This window comes from Stegostoma tigrinum, chromosome 5, assembly GCF_030684315.1.
Source record: "Stegostoma tigrinum isolate sSteTig4 chromosome 5, sSteTig4.hap1, whole genome shotgun sequence".
In the NCBI taxonomy this organism is placed as follows: domain Eukaryota; kingdom Metazoa; phylum Chordata; class Chondrichthyes; order Orectolobiformes; family Stegostomatidae; genus Stegostoma; species Stegostoma tigrinum.
The window spans coordinates 112,556,653-112,573,515 of NC_081358.1; the positions used below are offsets into that span (position 1 = coordinate 112,556,653).

Below are 16,863 nucleotides of genomic sequence, written 5' to 3' on the forward strand. Positions count from 1 at the left end.
GCATCCACCTGCTGTGGGTTGACCCACAATGCCCTTAGGGAGGAAATTCCAGGATTTTGACCCAGCAACAGTGAAGGAATGGTGGTATATTGCCAAGTCAGGGTGGTACGTGGCTTGGAGAGGAACTTGAAGGCAGTGGTGTTCAGATTTATCTGCTGCCCTTGCCCTTCCAGATGGAAGTTGGCCAGGGTTTGGAAGGTGCTGGTTGAGGATGTTTGGTGAGTTTCTGCAGTGCATCTTGTAGATAGTATACACTGCTACTACTGAGCATTGATGGTGGATGGAGTGGATGCTTGTGGATGTGGTGCCAGTTGAGCGGGCTGCTTTGTCGTAGATGGTGTCAAGCTTCTTGAGTGTTGTTGGGGCTGCACTCATCCAGCAACTGGGGAGTATTCCATTACACTCCTGACTTGTGCCTTGTAGATAGTAGACAGGCTATGCTGAGTCAGGGGGTGAGTTACTTGCCGCAGTATTCCTAGCTTCTGACCTGCCCTTGTAGCCTTTGTGTTTATGTGGTGAGAGAGTGATAATGGGAACTGCAGATGCTGGAGAATCCAAGATAACAAAGTGTGAAGCAGCATCTCAGGAGCACAAAAGCTGATGTTTCGGGCCTAGACCCTTCATCAGAGAGGGGAGGGGGATGGGGATTGGGTTCTGAAATAAATAGGGAAAGAGGGGGAGGCGGACCAAAGATGGAGAGAAAAGAAGATAGGTGGAGAGGAGAGTTTGGTGGGGAGGTACAGAGGGGATAGGTCAAGGAGTGTGGTGAGTCCAGTTGAGTTTCTAGCCAATGATAACCCCCAGGATGTTGACAGTGGAGGATTCACTGATGGTAACACAGCTGAATGTGAAGGGGTGGTGGTTAGATTGTTCCTTCTTGGTGATGGTCATAGATTCGTATTTGTGTGGCACGAATGCCACTTGCCACTCGTCAGCCCAAGCCTAGATATTGTCCAGCTCTTTGAACAGCATTCCCATCAATGTCAGAAAAGCACAGAATATTACTGTATTAGGTGTTCTGTCTCCTTTGGAAAATATAACCCCGCAATCCTTTCAGTGAACAATATGCCTTGTGGCCATGATCTCTGATGTATTTATCCTGTGATCGGCTTCCTGCTGTGAACCCGATAGGAAACTTCCACAATCTCTCCTTCCCGTTAACCTTCCTACGTATTACCCAGCCCAAGAACACCACTATTTTCTTGTGCTAATGCAGGTTTTGTAAGCCCTGAAAAAAAAACTCAGCTTATGGAAAGTTTGTGACTACTCTGAGAAGTCTTCTGAGAGGTCGGGAACATACTGACAAGTTAAAATGTCTCTTTGGCTGAAATGTTATGATTGAATGCAGTATTATAGTATGGACACATTTTAATTGCAGTGATTTAGCATAGGGGTTTGCCCTAAAGAGGTAAGTTCACTTTTTAGTTGGGCAGCTTTGTTTAATGCATTAGAAGTATTTGAGTTTATTCCACATTGGAGAAGAAGATACACACATATAGGATTCAAGACTGTGAGAAAATATGCTGTGGAAATGTATGACATCTGTAAATCACAGGAAAAATGAGGAGACCATTAAATTTGAAAAATATTGCCTTGATGTTCAATGTTTTGAAAAAGAAATGGCAGCATCTGAAGAATTCCATTGACAGGCAATCTGCTTTGAAATGGAAATGGACACCGTCAGCAGCTTAAAGGCCGTTTCAGTTTCAATTTCAGTAGATCTCAATGTTTAGATTTTGCACAGTGTAATTGCTGAAGTTATTATGAATGCTTGGTTATGTTTTAAAGAGCAGGACATTTTAGATGGTAGGATTTCTCAGCCTAGCATCTAAAGAGTCAGCAGGTAATTCAACTCTTCTGATCATGGCGACCCCTAGTAACCTGATTCTTCAAGGATTATTAATTTACTGCAAAAAGGATTTATGCTCCTTGACTGGTGCTGAGACCCTGCCTAAGATCTGATGGCCAACCTCCTTGGCTGACTGCTGTATGGTCCCAGCAGCCCTAGTAATTTTCAGATTCCATGTACCAGTGTCAAGACCCTGGTAAGAGCAAGGAGTCTCATTACAAGAGGGAGCAATGGGGCCTAGAAGGTTGGGAAGTGGGAATTTTCTTGATAGAAAGGCCCTGTGGGAGCTTTGGGGTGCATCTACTTTGGAAAAATATGCCTTTTCTAGAAGAAGGTGCCTTCCTTCCCATCCGAGGCCTAAGATGATGACCTGCCAGGAACGCCCCACTCCAACCCACCCCAGAAGTCCAACTGCCAACTTCAAAATGCAGGCCAGGCAGGAAGAAGCCTTTTATTGATGATGATGGCTACTCGATGGCCTTAATTGCGATCAGACTGATGAAACACCCTAGACCTTGCATCACCCTTTAAACTTACTGAGGTCCCTGATTTACAAATATCTGACTCATGAATGTTCATACTTAGGAACGTGATCCAATACAGGGGTACACTTTTAAAGATCGGACATATGAACATTGTCTCTACGCACAAATGACTGCTTTATGTTGCCCTGCATTCTGTTCCAACTTGGATACAAGTCGACTTTGTGAACAAAGAATGGAACCTGTTCATAACCTGGGTGCCACCTGTGGTGCCAGAGGTCGGGGGTTGGAGGTGCTATGGAATAGAGACACCCGGGGGTTTGGGAACACCCATATGTAAAAGTGCTGGCAAGCTGTTGTAAAATTCTGCTCAAAGCCCTATTCCAGTCAGGGGTCACAATTTCATTATCAGCTTTGAGATTATTAAATAAGTATCTGTCTTTGATGCAATACATTGATAAATGTTTGTCTTTACAATAGATTAATGGTTTAAGCAGTCGCATTTTTGAATGGCTTTTACGAATGCTGCTCTGTGTGCAATGTATTAATACGTTAGATTGTTAGAAGCTTCTTATTTTTAACACTCATTGCAAAGACACCTTGCAGTCTGTCTGCAGTAATTCTGGATAAGTGGCTGTGTTGGATACATGGAGGTAGTATAGAACCATGGGGTGACATTTGAGGAACATGAGAGGCGAGGTATAGGTGGCATGGGGTGATATTAAGAACATGAATATGAGACGCAGTAGATGGGAAAAGGCATGGAATTGGCATTCGATAAATGTGGTGAGTATGAGATGGTACAGAACAACATGGAGGAAATGAGGGGCAATGGGGAGTATAATATATAAGTATTAAGACTGGGTGGGAAGGGTATGTGGGATGTGGTTGTAAGCCCAGGTTTCAGAAGAGTGCCCGAAAGTCAACAGGGTACAGGTGTCACCTGGACTGAGATGCAAATCCAGGTTTGTCACATTTAGATTCTAACAAAATAATGACTTCAGTATCTGGCCTTGTGGTCTAGTGATATGTATTCATTAACAGCGATTGCTCAGTGATGATATACCATATGTTAAGGATTCCAATTGATACACAGTCCTGACTTATAAATAACGACTGAGGAGTGAGAATCTATAGGGCTATTTGTAATCATCAAACTGATTCCCAGCTAATGTCACCACTTTCAATAGACCAAAATGGTAGGAATTACAGGAAAGAAAATAACATCAGCATCTCATTTGAAGAAATAGATGTAACACCGCATACTTTAAACATTGCCTACTTATCGATGAAACAAACTGACAAACATTGAGCTAATGGGTTTTTGTTTTCAGTTAGATGGTTATCTCAATTGGCATCCATTATTAATCTTATGCCATTTTTGCACGTTACCTAGTGTAAATTGATTTTGGAATTGTGCCTTGAGTTAAAGCTGTGAAATCATGCCTGGTCCACTCTGATCCTAATCTGTACATCCGGTTCACTCAAAAGAAAAATGATAATGATCAAGATTAAAAGTACACTGTGGCAAACAGCTAAGAGTAATCATTTCATTGACAGCCTGTTCAGAATGTCATTCTTCGTGTAATGTGCGCTAATGACGGAATCTTCCTGCAGTAGGATTATTGATGATAATCATTATTAACCCAACAATAAGCAAAAGCTTCACAATTGTGACCACAATTGACCTATCAGAATCAAACTTGAGTATTATAACACTGTTGGAGATGTTGAAAACAGAACGTTGAATTGGATAACCAATTGATATGTGAAATATTTAGATCAGTTCCTGGTTTTGTCCTAGTGATGAACAGTTTTGAAGAACTAACTCAGGCAGAAAGGCCAAATGGCCTTTTCCTGCTATGTACAATTCTATGAACCGATCCAGCCACTGATTCATGGCACTGGGAATGGATTTCTGACACGATTAACAGTAATGGCCCATGCTTCGTTTTCCCATGGGGTTGGTTTTTGACCCTTCCATTGGTTCACTACCTGGGAAGAAAGGATCACCCATCTGTTAGAGAGGCTGCCCACTCTATAGGATGGGTGGTGAGCTCTGCTGACTCCTTGTTCATACAGCAAAGGTTAAAAGTACTCTGACGTGGGCAGCTTGATTTCCGAAGGCTTGATCTCCATCTCATCCACAAAGGGAAAGTGAAAACACTCAGACGGGCTTCAGGCTAGTTTCCCGGTCTCACCAGGTGAATGCTGGAGACTAAAATAGAAATAGATTAGAAATGAATCATCCAAAGCCACTTTTCCTGCTGTCCTGTTTCCAAGACCCATCCTTTTCCCGCATATCTGAGCGCATTGTTAAGCCTTGATACACAAGTGGAGAATCTTCTCAAGTACAGGACGGAAAGCAGTCTAACATTTTAAATCAGAACCTTTTGTTCTGGGATGAACTTGTACAGAATCAGATAAGAAAGGATTATCTGGCCACTTATGATAGAACAAGTACTGCTTTCTGGAGGTCACTTGAATAGCTCAGAGAGCGATATAAATCTGGCCTGTTTTCGGAGTGTCTCAAAATGTTGTTGTCCCTGTAGATAAGATTCATCCTGTTTGGTTAGTTAAAAATCTGACCTTGGCTTGAATGACAGGTTTGGCCATTGCACTATTTGAATAATGTAGCCATTATTTTTAATCATGAATTATGAAAAAAAAACCAGGCAGCCCAGTACATCACTTGCCTTTTTAAGGATATTAATAGTCACCAAAGTCAGACTTTCTAACACCTGCAGAACTAAAGATCTGACCTTAGGAAACTGTTTTAAATTTAACCTGCAGACTGCTAATGTAAAGTAGGTTCAATCAATCAATCAAATAAAACTAGCTTCATCAGTTTTTCCTCAAGCTAATTCATAGTGTTCCGGCTGTGTTGCTCAGCTATTGATCTAGAGATGTATGCTCAAATCCAGTTACAGCAATTTAGTTTACTTATTGAAAATGAATCATAAATAAAAGCTGATGTCTTTAGTGGTGACGGTAAGACGACTGGACCGCCATTGGGTTCACGAGGACTACCTTGAGGAAGAAAGTCTACCATCGTTGTCTAGTCTGGTCTTAATGTGACTCCAGACCTACAGTAATGTGGATGATCCTTAATTGCTCTCCACCATCGCTGTGTAAGCCACTCTTTCATACTACATGTGTAGACCATAAGGCATAGGAGCAGAAGTAACCTGTTCAGCCTATCTAATCTGCACTACCATTCAATGAGATCATGGCTGATCTAATAATCCTCAACTCCAGTTGCCTGCCTTTTCCTCAAACCTGCCCAGCTCAGCCTTGAATGTACTTAATGTTCTAGCTTCGATAGCCCTCCCTGGTAAAGAATTCCTCAGATTCACAACATCCTGAGAGAAGTAATTCTTCTTCATTTCTGTCCTCACTAGCATCATGTCTAAACAGAATGCAGAAGCCTAGCAGAAGAGAGGTACAATGTCGCCTGTACTTCAACAAAGGTGACAGAAACGCACCAAGGACTGCTGAAGAGGTTCTCTATCTAAGTCCAAGTATAATGAATTCTTGCAATTGTAGTGGTGCATAATGTTTGTAAATCACTTCTGTTCCATATTTTATAATTCAGAACAGTCGAACAATCTAAACAGGTAAATATTTCACACGGTTTGTGGCTAAATTGTATGCACGATTAATGCCAATGCATTATTGTTCCCTTAGAGAATAATAAGAATGGTGAGAAAACAGAAAGCCAGCCAGAAATAACGGAGGACCTGAACTGGGACATCCCGTACTCAGAATCTCTGACAGCAGCTCAGAAAGAACAGCAGTGCAGAAACAACTTTATAAAGAGGCCTAACAGTGCAGCACTGCCGGTAAGGGAGGAGGATGACTGTGTGCTTCAGTTGTTTAATTTAACAAGTTTGTCACTAGCTACATGGTTTCTCAGGTTTAACAAGGTCTGGGTTTGCTAGGGTTGGTTGAATGCAAAGCAACCCTTAAACTCAAATACTCAAATCAGATTTTGAACAGAAATGGAAAACTCTAGAGGTACTTTCCTCCTGAACTTTTGTTAAGGCAGTAAATTGGTGCTGAAACATTTCTTGAGTTCTACATCTTTAAATTGAACACCATACTTTCTGCAGGAAGTGATTTTGTTATTTTCTGCCTTTTCTATTGAGGAAAGTAAACCTTCCATTTGTGTAATTTTTTTGTGACCATTGGACTTCTCAACTCACTTCATAGCTACTGAAGGGTTGTTGCTATTCCTGTTGTATTCAATTGCTCGGTGTTTGATTGTAAGAGCTTACTAACTGATCAATGCTCACTGTGTGTGATTGCCCAAGCTTGGTTGCAGACTCAGAGAAAAGTGAATAGAAGTTACATATGAAATAATAGAAACTGAGAAATGAAACTTTGTGTAAAATCTTGTTAATAAAGGGCCTGCATATTTAGAGCCAATGTCACTGCACTGATACAGTAGATCCAATGTATAAAATTTGGCTGTGTTCATTTGCAATGCCACTGCTAGAAGTGCCACGGTCTGCAAGGGTGAAAGGTGAGAGCGTTGCACTTACTGTGCAAAAGAAAACATACATGTTCCAATTAGGAAACAAATAACTAGGCTAGAAACAATTTCTTGTAAATAAATAGTGGCCTAGTCTTGAATATGTTTAGATTTTTCCTCTTTATAAGACCATAAGACATAGGAGTGGAAGTAAGGCCATTCGGCCCAACAAGTCCACTCCACCATTTAAATCATGGCTGATGGGCATTTCAACTCCACTTCCCTGCACCCTCCCCGTAGCCCTTGATTCCTTCTGAGATCAAGAATTTGTCAATCTCTGCCTTGAAGGCATCCAATGTCCCGAAGTGATTTCGATCCTCTGTAGCTTTAAATTGATAGTTAAATGAAAGCTTATAGCCTGCCCACACACAAGGAATCTGATGCGTGGGCCCATTCGTTTTTAAAAATGTTTTCCCTGGATGTGGGTGTCACCTAGCATCCATTGCCTGTCTCTAACTGCGACTTAAACCGAATGGCTTGTTACACCATTTCAGAGGAAAGTTTAGGGTCAACCGTGTTGCTGTGTCTCTGGAGTCCATATAGGCCTGACCAGGTAACAATGCAGGTTTTGTTCTCTAGTGGACATTAGTGAACCCAGTGGGTTTTTACAACAATAGACATTAGGCTAACTTTTAATTCCAGATTTTCATTGAATCAAATTTCACCATCTACCTTAGTGGGATTCGAATTCATGTCTCTTGAACATGACCCCAAAGCCCTGGATTACTAGCTCATTACCGCTACACCAGTCCCTCTTCATTTTGGTGCATTGTACCATCAGTGTACCTGTTGATGGTTCATTGGCCCTTGCCCCCCCCCCCCCCCCCCCCCCCCCCCTGTGATTTCACCAACAAGGTTTCATTAGAACATTGAAGACTTGAATGAACATCAGTTGTCCACCTAGAGAGCCTCGTTGTGTTGATGCTTTAATATAATGGGTTGCAGGAGACACTAGAACCCAGGGAGAGGCCTGGTGGATTGAAACCTCAATGCCTGGCTCTGTTGGTAAATGGCACCTACAGTACTGGAGATGGATGGGAATTCTTCCTCGTACTAATTAAAGAGGCTATTGTACAACAGGTTAAAACCTGGCAAGCTGGCTAAGAGGCAGGCTCTCTTCCAGAATTTATACTGGAGTGTGGGAGAGCCCATTGCTAGCCTGAGGTCCAGCCCTGGTGTGTGGGGATGGCACATGAGAACATTTGTTACACCATTGCATAGGACACAGAAAGTGAGCTCCAAGGTGCCTATAGCAATGCTGCACATTTCAAGCCACGTGCTAGTTATTCACTAAAACACAACTCCATTTTACACTGGGATTTATCAAAAAAAACAATTGTACTTCCCCCTGTGAGAACTTGGCTAATGGTTTTGACTCTGTTTGCAATTTCAGAAATTTACCATTCGGGAGGATAGACTGGGATTAACACGCATTGGAGATCTATCCCCTCAGGATATGAAAAAAATCCATAACCTCTCTCTGATAGAGATCACCACTTTCTACGATGCACTTGGAATAGAATTGAAGAGGAACAGGACTGTGAGGGTTAAAGCAAAGGGTGAGTTTTCTTCAATACTGACCATAACATTTCATTATGTTGCATGAAGGCACAAAGTATGTTTATGATTATAAATCTCTACGTTTGAGTTACTTTTAACCATTGCACTTAGTTAGCATTCCTTTTAACTTGTGATATTGAGCGCTATTTGCAAATGAGGCAGAAGGATGGTGAGAGATCATGGGAACTGCAGATGCTGGAGAATCCGAGATAACAAAGTGTGGAGCTGGATGAACACCGCAGGGCAAGAAGCATCTTAGGAGCACAAAAGCTGACCAGTAGAGTCATAGAGGTTTACAGGATGGAAGCTGACCCTTCGGCCCAACTCCATGTGATGAGGTTTCCTAAATTAAACTAGCCCCACTTACCTGTGTTTGGCCCCATATTCCCTAAACCCTTTCTATTCATTTACCCATCCAAATGCCTTTTAAATGTTGCAATTGTACCAGCCTCTACACTTCCTCTGGCAGCTCTTTCCATACTCGCATCACCTTCTGTGTGAATATTTTGCCCCTCAGATCCCTTTTAACTATTTCCTTCCTCACCGGTACTCAACAACTCAGCATGCACAACTTCTTGAGTAAATAATACCTGATGATATCCGCTTTAAATTTATTTTCATTGGTTTTACTTACCTTAAGATCAACAGCACAAAGAATAATTAACATCTCTGTCCAGTGCCAATTCCCACAGGAATGAGACAGCCACAAGGGAGAGGTTGTGGAGCAGTGAAGGTTGAGACGTCGGGGGGGGGGACATGATGGAGGTGGATGGGTTAGTAAACAGTTCTGAGAAGAGGTCACTGGACCTGAAACGTTAACCTTGATTATTTTCTTCACAGATGCTGCCAGACCTGTTGAGCTTTTCCAGCAAATTCTGTTTGTGTTCCTGATTTACAGCATCCTCACTTGTTTCGGTTTTCACTCACAGCATGCTGGGAGTCAGGAACGTACTGCCTGAAAATTGAGTCAGAAACTCTTAGAACGTTTAAGGTGTATTTAGGTATCCACTTGCATTGCATTGTCTCCAGGGCTATGAGTCAAAAGCTGGAAAATGGAAATAGTGTAATCAGTTCCTTGTTGACTGGCATTGACATGATGGGTTGAATGGCAATCTCCCGAGCTATAGATATCTGAGATTGTTTACACAGAATGATTGCAGGCTCTCCCTAGACCTCTTACTTCCGGCCATCGCATTTTCATGGGAATGCATCAAGTTACTCTTGAAACATATGTTACTACTGCTGCTGATTTCAGAAGAACCTGTTTTAATAAGTTCCTTATTCATTACAGAAACAGGCCCCTTTGGTGTTCCCCTCACAACGTTGCTTGAAAACGATCAAAAGAAGGTTCCAGGGACAAAAATTCCTCTCATCTTTCAAAAAGTAGGTACAATGCGATGAACAGGAATGCCCGATTATATATGTGGCTTAATGTGGGCTGGCATAGTTTCCAGTGTTGTGTAGGGTGACAGTGAGAAGGTCCAACCATGCACACAGCATGCAGTCAAGACTCAAGTACAGGGATTTTCAATAAATCACACAAACCGTTGAAAGTCACAGACATCAACAACTGCGTTGAAGAATATTATGCACTCTGTAAAGATATACCACAAGAGAGGATTAAATGTGATGGGTTGCCTTTTCGAGTGCAGATTATAGTTAAAGGTAACCTCTGTGCTTGAAGTAAAACAGACTCTTTAGAATGCAGTAGTATAATCCCCTCCTGAGCGATCTTCTTGGCTATGATCCAGTTGCCATTTCCTCTCCCCAGCTGGGCTGGTGCATTGTGTGTGGGGCTGCCTTTAGCTTTGAGACTTATGAGGCAGTAACTCAGTACCCAATCTGTGTTTTCTTAATCTCACACTGATTCAGATTGAGTATTTGGAAAATTGATTGCTTCTTTTCTTCCCGATGTTGCTTCCCAACAAATTGATCTTTTCAAATTTATCAATCGATACTGTCCTTTTTTAAAGATCTTCCTTTGGGTGAATTGAAACCTTGATTATTAGTTCTTCACATTCAGTCCGCTATATAATTTAGTGTGAAATTCAGCAATGTTAGAGAGGGGGTGCCTGTCACAAGATGTTTATGGATATCTGCAGACTTTTAAGCTTGTTGACTCTGATTTTATTGAAGCAAAAGACCCATATTTTAGTTTAAGCATGTGATCTTGGACACATTTTATGTCTCTCCCTGCTTTAAAGTGGAGCTGATTTGCTTTTGGATCATTTATGTTTGATTTTATAGCCCCATTTGTTATAAAACTTTTGACAATAAACTCTCAACAAAACCGTTCATTCAAAAACAAGTCTTCATTATCCTTTAATTTGAGGTAAGCTCTGTGTAATGTGCCCCAGATAACATGTAGGTTAAAACTTTTCTGGTTTGGAGGGGTTTTTTTCTAATTTAACCAATTTTTTTTTAATCAACCTGTTCAGAGATGTTGTTAGACACCTCTGGAGCATGCAGAACTTGAACCTGGACCTCCTGTTCCAGGGGTAGGAGCACTACCACTATTTCACTTAGTTTGGAGTTATGTAATGGTCACTATGTCCATCTCATGTTTTCAGCAATATCACCATTCAACTGACCCTGGCATAGCATTGAAACTAAGGATTGCATGTACCTAATGGATCACAAATAAGCACAGAACGGACAACAACATTACCTAAGACTTCCAGCATCCTCCAAAATGGAATGCTGAACAGTTCTCTCGTGAGGGTCTGAATCTGCAAGTCAGATGAGCACAGGTGGCTCAGTTATCTGTGCCTCAGTCCGAATGTATTTGGAGCACAGCAGTCACTTTGGGCACCTGTCTTTAGGTAGTGTAATGTGAAGGGAGTTGTGAGAACCATAAACTGTAAACCTGCTGGTAGAGATAACACCGTGTGGAGCTGGAGGAACAAAGCAGGCCAGGTACCATCAGAGGAGCAGGAAAGTTGACGTTTCAGAAAATGAGGAAGGGCCCCGACCCGAAGCATCAACTTTCCTGTGCCACTGATGCTGCCTGTGTTCCTCCAGCTCGACACTGTTGTCTCTGACTCCAGCAAAGGCAGTTCTTACTGTCTCAAACTGCCAATAGACTCTTTTTGAGCGTTTAGGCAGAAAGTACAGGCAGACAGCAGTTAAGCTGCTGAATCAAGTGCTGGGGTGTGAACAGCAAATGCAAGATTTTAAGCAATTGAGTCACAAAGTATTATCCCTAGCTCAGACCCAGGGAAGAAGCACTTAATGAGCTGCAAGCAGGTCTTGGCCCTTAGCATTTTGTGTGGGTCCTTTTGTTAAATGAAAGGCTGTCAGATGGGGGAGTAGGGATTGGCAAAAGTGGAGTTAACTCGTCTGGATAACCTGTGAAGAATTGACTTGTTCGGGATCATTAACACAAGAAAGCACAAGGCCCATTACATGAGTCTCAGGTAGTTTTATTTTACCAGAAGCAGAGACCTTTCTTAGTCTATGTGTAAAACAGATGAAGAGTTTTATTTCCTCTACCCCAGTGAGAATTCTTTTCTGGAGGATATAAATGTTTATCAAAGTATTTGTAAAGTTCCACGTAGGGCTACACAGAGAGAGATGTGAAAACGTAAAGCCATGAATAGATTTAAATCTGTGCATTTTTAGAAACCCTTAATAAGTTGTCATTGTCTGCAGTAGTAAACCTGATGCAATGTAAGTTAGCATAAAGGCAGCAGAGATCTGGATGAGCTCATGTTTGTATAGACTGGAAGATGGGAGGTCAGCCGGGGAGCATTAAAATAGCCAGTAGATAACAAAAACATCAGAGATTTAGGACTGTGTTATAGTGGAGGGAGGAAGTGGACCAGGTGATGGAGATAAACAAACAGACTTGGGGTTGGGACTGGGGGCTGGTGGGGTGGTTTAATAGCTTATGAATGTTTGCATGTTCTTAAGTTTACATGATTGTAAACTGCGGCAGAGGTGGTTTGAGCAAGACTTTAGACTTGGCTGACCCAATAGGTATAATATACAAGAATTCCTAACCTTTTAATTCAAATGTGTTTAACTAGGTTGCCATTGTGAAAATTGCCTAAACATGTAACAAATCCTGTCCTAGCTTTTGTCAAGAATGGAGCAAACTGGTTTGGATGCTGAAGGAATTCTCCGGGTTCCAGGCTCTGCCTCACGAGTGAAGGTAGGAATCATTTCTCATTCATCACCTCGTGAGTAATCTCCCTCCTAAAGTGAGCTAAAGGGAGAGGTTGTTGTTCAGATAAGAGTTGATTCCAGTTGCTGAACGATTAAGGGGAAAAGGCAAGGAACTGTAGTTGACGATTATCGGGTCAGCTACACACTTTCCAATCACATACATGCTGTCTTACGCATCTCTTTCTAAAATTAAACACCCTTCTGATGCACCCCCTCCACCCCGCAAACTAACCTGTGGGCCCCTCAGGCCCCGACAGTCATTCACTCACTGTGCTGTTTTTAATATACATATAAAAATGACTTGGATGAAAATGTAGATGCGTGGGTTAGTAAGTTTGCAAATAATATGTTGTGGATAGTGTGGAAGATTGTCAAAGGATACCGTGGGATACAGATCAGTTGCAGATGGGGGAGAAATGGCAGATGGAGTTTAATCTGGATAAATGTGAGATGCTGCATTTTGGGAGATCAGATATTAAGAAAAAGTATACAATTAATGGCAGGGCTGTGAACAGCATTGATGTACAGAGAGATCTAGGGGTTCAAATCCATAGATATCTGAAAGTGGACATGCAAGTAGATAGGGTGTAGATAAGAAGGCATATGGCATGCTTGCCTTTATTGTTTGGAGAACTGAGTACAAGAGTCAGGATGTCATGTATCAGAGATAAATGGGAACTGCAGATGCTGGAGAATCCAAGATAACAAAGTGTGAAGCTGGATGAACACAGCAGGCCAAGCGGCATCCCAGGAACACAAAAGCTGACGTTTTGGGCCTAGACCCTTGACCAGAATTGTTGCAGCTTTGTTTAGGCCACACTTAGAGAATTGTGTTCCATTCTAGTCGCCATATTACAGGAAGTATGTGGAGGTTTTGGAGAGGGTGCAGAAGAGTTTTAGCAGGATACAGCCTGGATTAAAGGGTATGAGCTATAAGGAGAGGCTTGAAAAACCTGTGTTGTTTTCTCTTGAGCAGTGGAGGAAATTTGATAGAAGCCTATCAAATTATGAGATGCATAGATGAGGTTGATGGTCAGAAACTTTTTCCTACAGTTGCAATGTCTAATAGTAAGGGGTATGCATTTAAGGTGAGAGGGAGGTAAGTTCAAAGGAGATGTGAGGCGCACATTTTTAACACAGAAAGTGGTAAGAATATGGAATGGAAGGTAGTGGTGGAGGCAGATATGATAAGGGCATTTAAGGGACTTTGAGATAAGCACATGAATATGTAAGAAATGGAGGGACATGAACCAAGAGCAGGCAGAAGAGATTAGTTTCATTTGGCATCATACTTGGCACAACATCATGGGCTAAAGGGCCTGTTCCTGTGATGTACAGTTCTCTGTTCCTTATACTGTATAGAAATAGTGAACTCTACAATGACAGTTCTGTGTTTGAAAGAAGTCATTCAGTGATAGGTTTCCACCAGTGTTTTTTTTAAACGTTCATACTTCAGGCCAATAAAAATGTCAATCATACAGATCACTAAAAATTTCAATAAAGGAGACTGCAGTGCTCTTGAATCTGTTTCACCTGGTTTAAATAAACATTGTGAAATTGCAGCCAGAGTTGTTATTCAGAAAGGGGCGTGTGGGTTTCACGAGACTGGTGGTTACTTGAGATTTCAGACAAATCCCCATTATGTGTTCTTGCTCTGCTCCCCACCCTATCCCTCCCACTCTGTCCCCCACCCTGCCCTTGCTCTGCCTACCACTGTGACACTTGCTCTGATTGACTCGGACCCCTACTTTCGGCTCTGAGAATAATTAATAAATCCAACCATGATGGTTGATAAAATTTGAATCTAATAAAAGCCAGGAATAAAATGCTCATCTGGTGGTGACTGTGCAACTCTGTTGATTATCGAACAAGTCCACCCAACTCACTTAATGTCCTTTGCCATCCTTACTTGATCTGGCCTACATGTGACTCCAGACCCTCAGCAATGTAGTTGACTCTTAACTGCAATGAATGAATTCTTAAAAAAGCAGGAAAACGCTAATATTGATGCAAATATCATGACATTAATTGAAGTGTACTTGAATCTGCACTGTTTACTTGACTGCCACAATAGCATGATTAAGTATTTAGTTACTAACTGTATTTTGTTGTGCTGTTGATCTCTCAGACTACATATCTTAAAAAAAGGTTACTTGTTTTAAACCTAGTTCTGAGGCCAATGACATGGGGTAGTATCAAGTTTCATACTCTTGAGTTTAGTCTTCAAGAGGCATTTCCTTCTTCAGTTTAAGTGTGCCTTGTTCTTTTGTGTTGCTTAGTAAAAAATGAAGCTGTTTAGAGAAATGGAAGACACTGATGAGTGACTAATCCTCCAAGTATTTCCTTTAGCTGCCTGTTTTCGACTGTCATGCTGCCTTATAAGTGCATTGGAAGATTGCAAACTGTGTGTGCACCCAATGGGAGACAAGCTCTGTCTTTAAAAAACACAGATGAAGAATTCATCGAATCTGGAAAATTGCTATTCCACACTAACCCACCGAAATTCCACATTCATACATTCCCTGCGGTTTGACATGTCCCTTGTGCTACAGGGGATCCTAACCCTGTCTGAAGTATCAGAGAAAGACAAATCACTTTTATCAAGGACAGGACGTTGTCGCATGGTGTCTCACATTTAAAATCTCACACAGAGGCTGCTGCCGGTGACAGATGGAAAGGATGCAGGCCGTGTGGCTTGGGAGTTGAGAATGGCACAGTCCCGCAGAGGGAACATTGCAGTCTGTTAAGTAGAGACTTTAATTTGAGAAAAGCGGCTCGAATGTTTTTGGCTGTACACCAGAAACGAGGAATCTTTGTTCTTGGAAACCAGGCAGTTTTCTACCGTTTTCCAAGAATTGGTGAAGCTCCTTGGCACCAGAGTGTAGTTGAAAAAGTTTAAAGTTTATGTAACCCATTTGCTGAAAGTACACTTTTATAACATTATTGAGGAACAGAACATTAACCACGTATAGCCCTACCTTGCAAAGCAAACATTGGACATCATGTGTATGCTATTTAAGATGGTGTATGCGATCAGCACTTCACACAACTAACTCTGAATCCATGACGGGTAGCTGCTCCATGACCTTTGCATTAACCCTGAATATTTCCAAAATCCAAAAACAAGGAAATAGAAGCGTGAAATTAGAGCCAGGTGTAAAGGAACGGAATTGAGAAGCACCTTTTACACAAACGTGTGGTGGACGTTTGAAATTCACTGTCTGAATTGGATTGTTCAAAGTCAAGATTGAAAGCTTTTCATTATGTCCTTCCAGTCTGCTGCCACTTATGGTTAGATGTGTGGTCTTCGCACCAGTGCTTGAGCATGAACTCCATCTACTCCACAAAACCAATCAGACTGTTTCACTTCACCTCTGAAGTAAATACCAATTTCCACCACCATTAAGAGCTGTTCCTTGATCTGCCTTGCTCCTGGTTTCTGGCACACACCTTACTGCATTTACCCTACTTCCAGAAGTCTTTTGAACGCACAAAATAGGAGCAAGAGTAGGCCATTCAGCCCTTTGAGATGTTCTGTCATCTAACAAATTCAAGGCCGATCTTCTGCCACAAACCAGCCTTAGATCCAGCATCCGAAAAACGTCAAACTATCTTTATTTTGAACAAAAGGATAAGCACCTGGTCCTTCATTTATTGCAGAAGGATGCTTCTCAATTATTTCCTTCCTTGCTTGGTGACCTATTGATATCTCAAAACACTCAGAAATCCCCAGTTGCCCACATCCATTTTTTATAAATTCTTTAATGGGATATGAGTGATGCTGCTGAGACCAGTGTTCTTTTGCCTATCTCTAATTGCCCTTGAGCTGAGTGGCTTGCTTGACTATTTCAGAGGGCAGTTAAGAGTCAACCACATTGCTGTGGGTCTAAGTCACATATAGGTAAGGCTGACGGAGTTAATTTCCTATAAGGGATTAGAGAACCAGATGAATTCTTACAACAATCAATGAAAGCGTCATGGTCACCATTCTACATTTATTAATCAAATTTAAATTCCACCAGCTGCTGTGGTGGGATTTGAACCTATATCCCCAGAGCATTGGCCTGGGCCTCTGGATTACTAGTCCAACAACATTACCACTATGCCACAATGTACCAAAAAGAACCCTTCTTAATGGAAAGGGAGATAATTTTTCTCACAGTTTGCTTTATCCACTTTTTTTCTTGCTTTTATTCATGCATGGATAAGGGTGTCGCTGACTGTGCTAGCATATATTGCCCATCCCAGAGGGCAGTTAAGAGTCAACCACC

At 41.7% G+C, this 16,863-nt stretch overlaps 1 protein-coding gene across 7 annotated transcripts in view; it reads left to right on the plus strand.

The window, feature by feature from the left end:
* The window catches only part of arhgap28 (Rho GTPase activating protein 28), a 176,713-nt gene that overhangs the window by 130,487 nt on the left and 29,363 nt on the right, over positions 1 to 16,863 (plus strand). For all 7 annotated transcript variants that reach the window (XM_048529212.2, XM_048529214.2, XM_048529215.2 and 4 more), the window contains 4 exons: positions 6,019 to 6,173; positions 8,259 to 8,424; positions 9,717 to 9,808; positions 12,501 to 12,578. In XM_048529212.2, the coding sequence (XP_048385169.1) occupies positions 6,019 to 6,173; positions 8,259 to 8,424; positions 9,717 to 9,808; positions 12,501 to 12,578 (491 nt within the window). The remainder of the gene's footprint in view (positions 1 to 6,018; positions 6,174 to 8,258; positions 8,425 to 9,716; positions 9,809 to 12,500; positions 12,579 to 16,863) is intronic.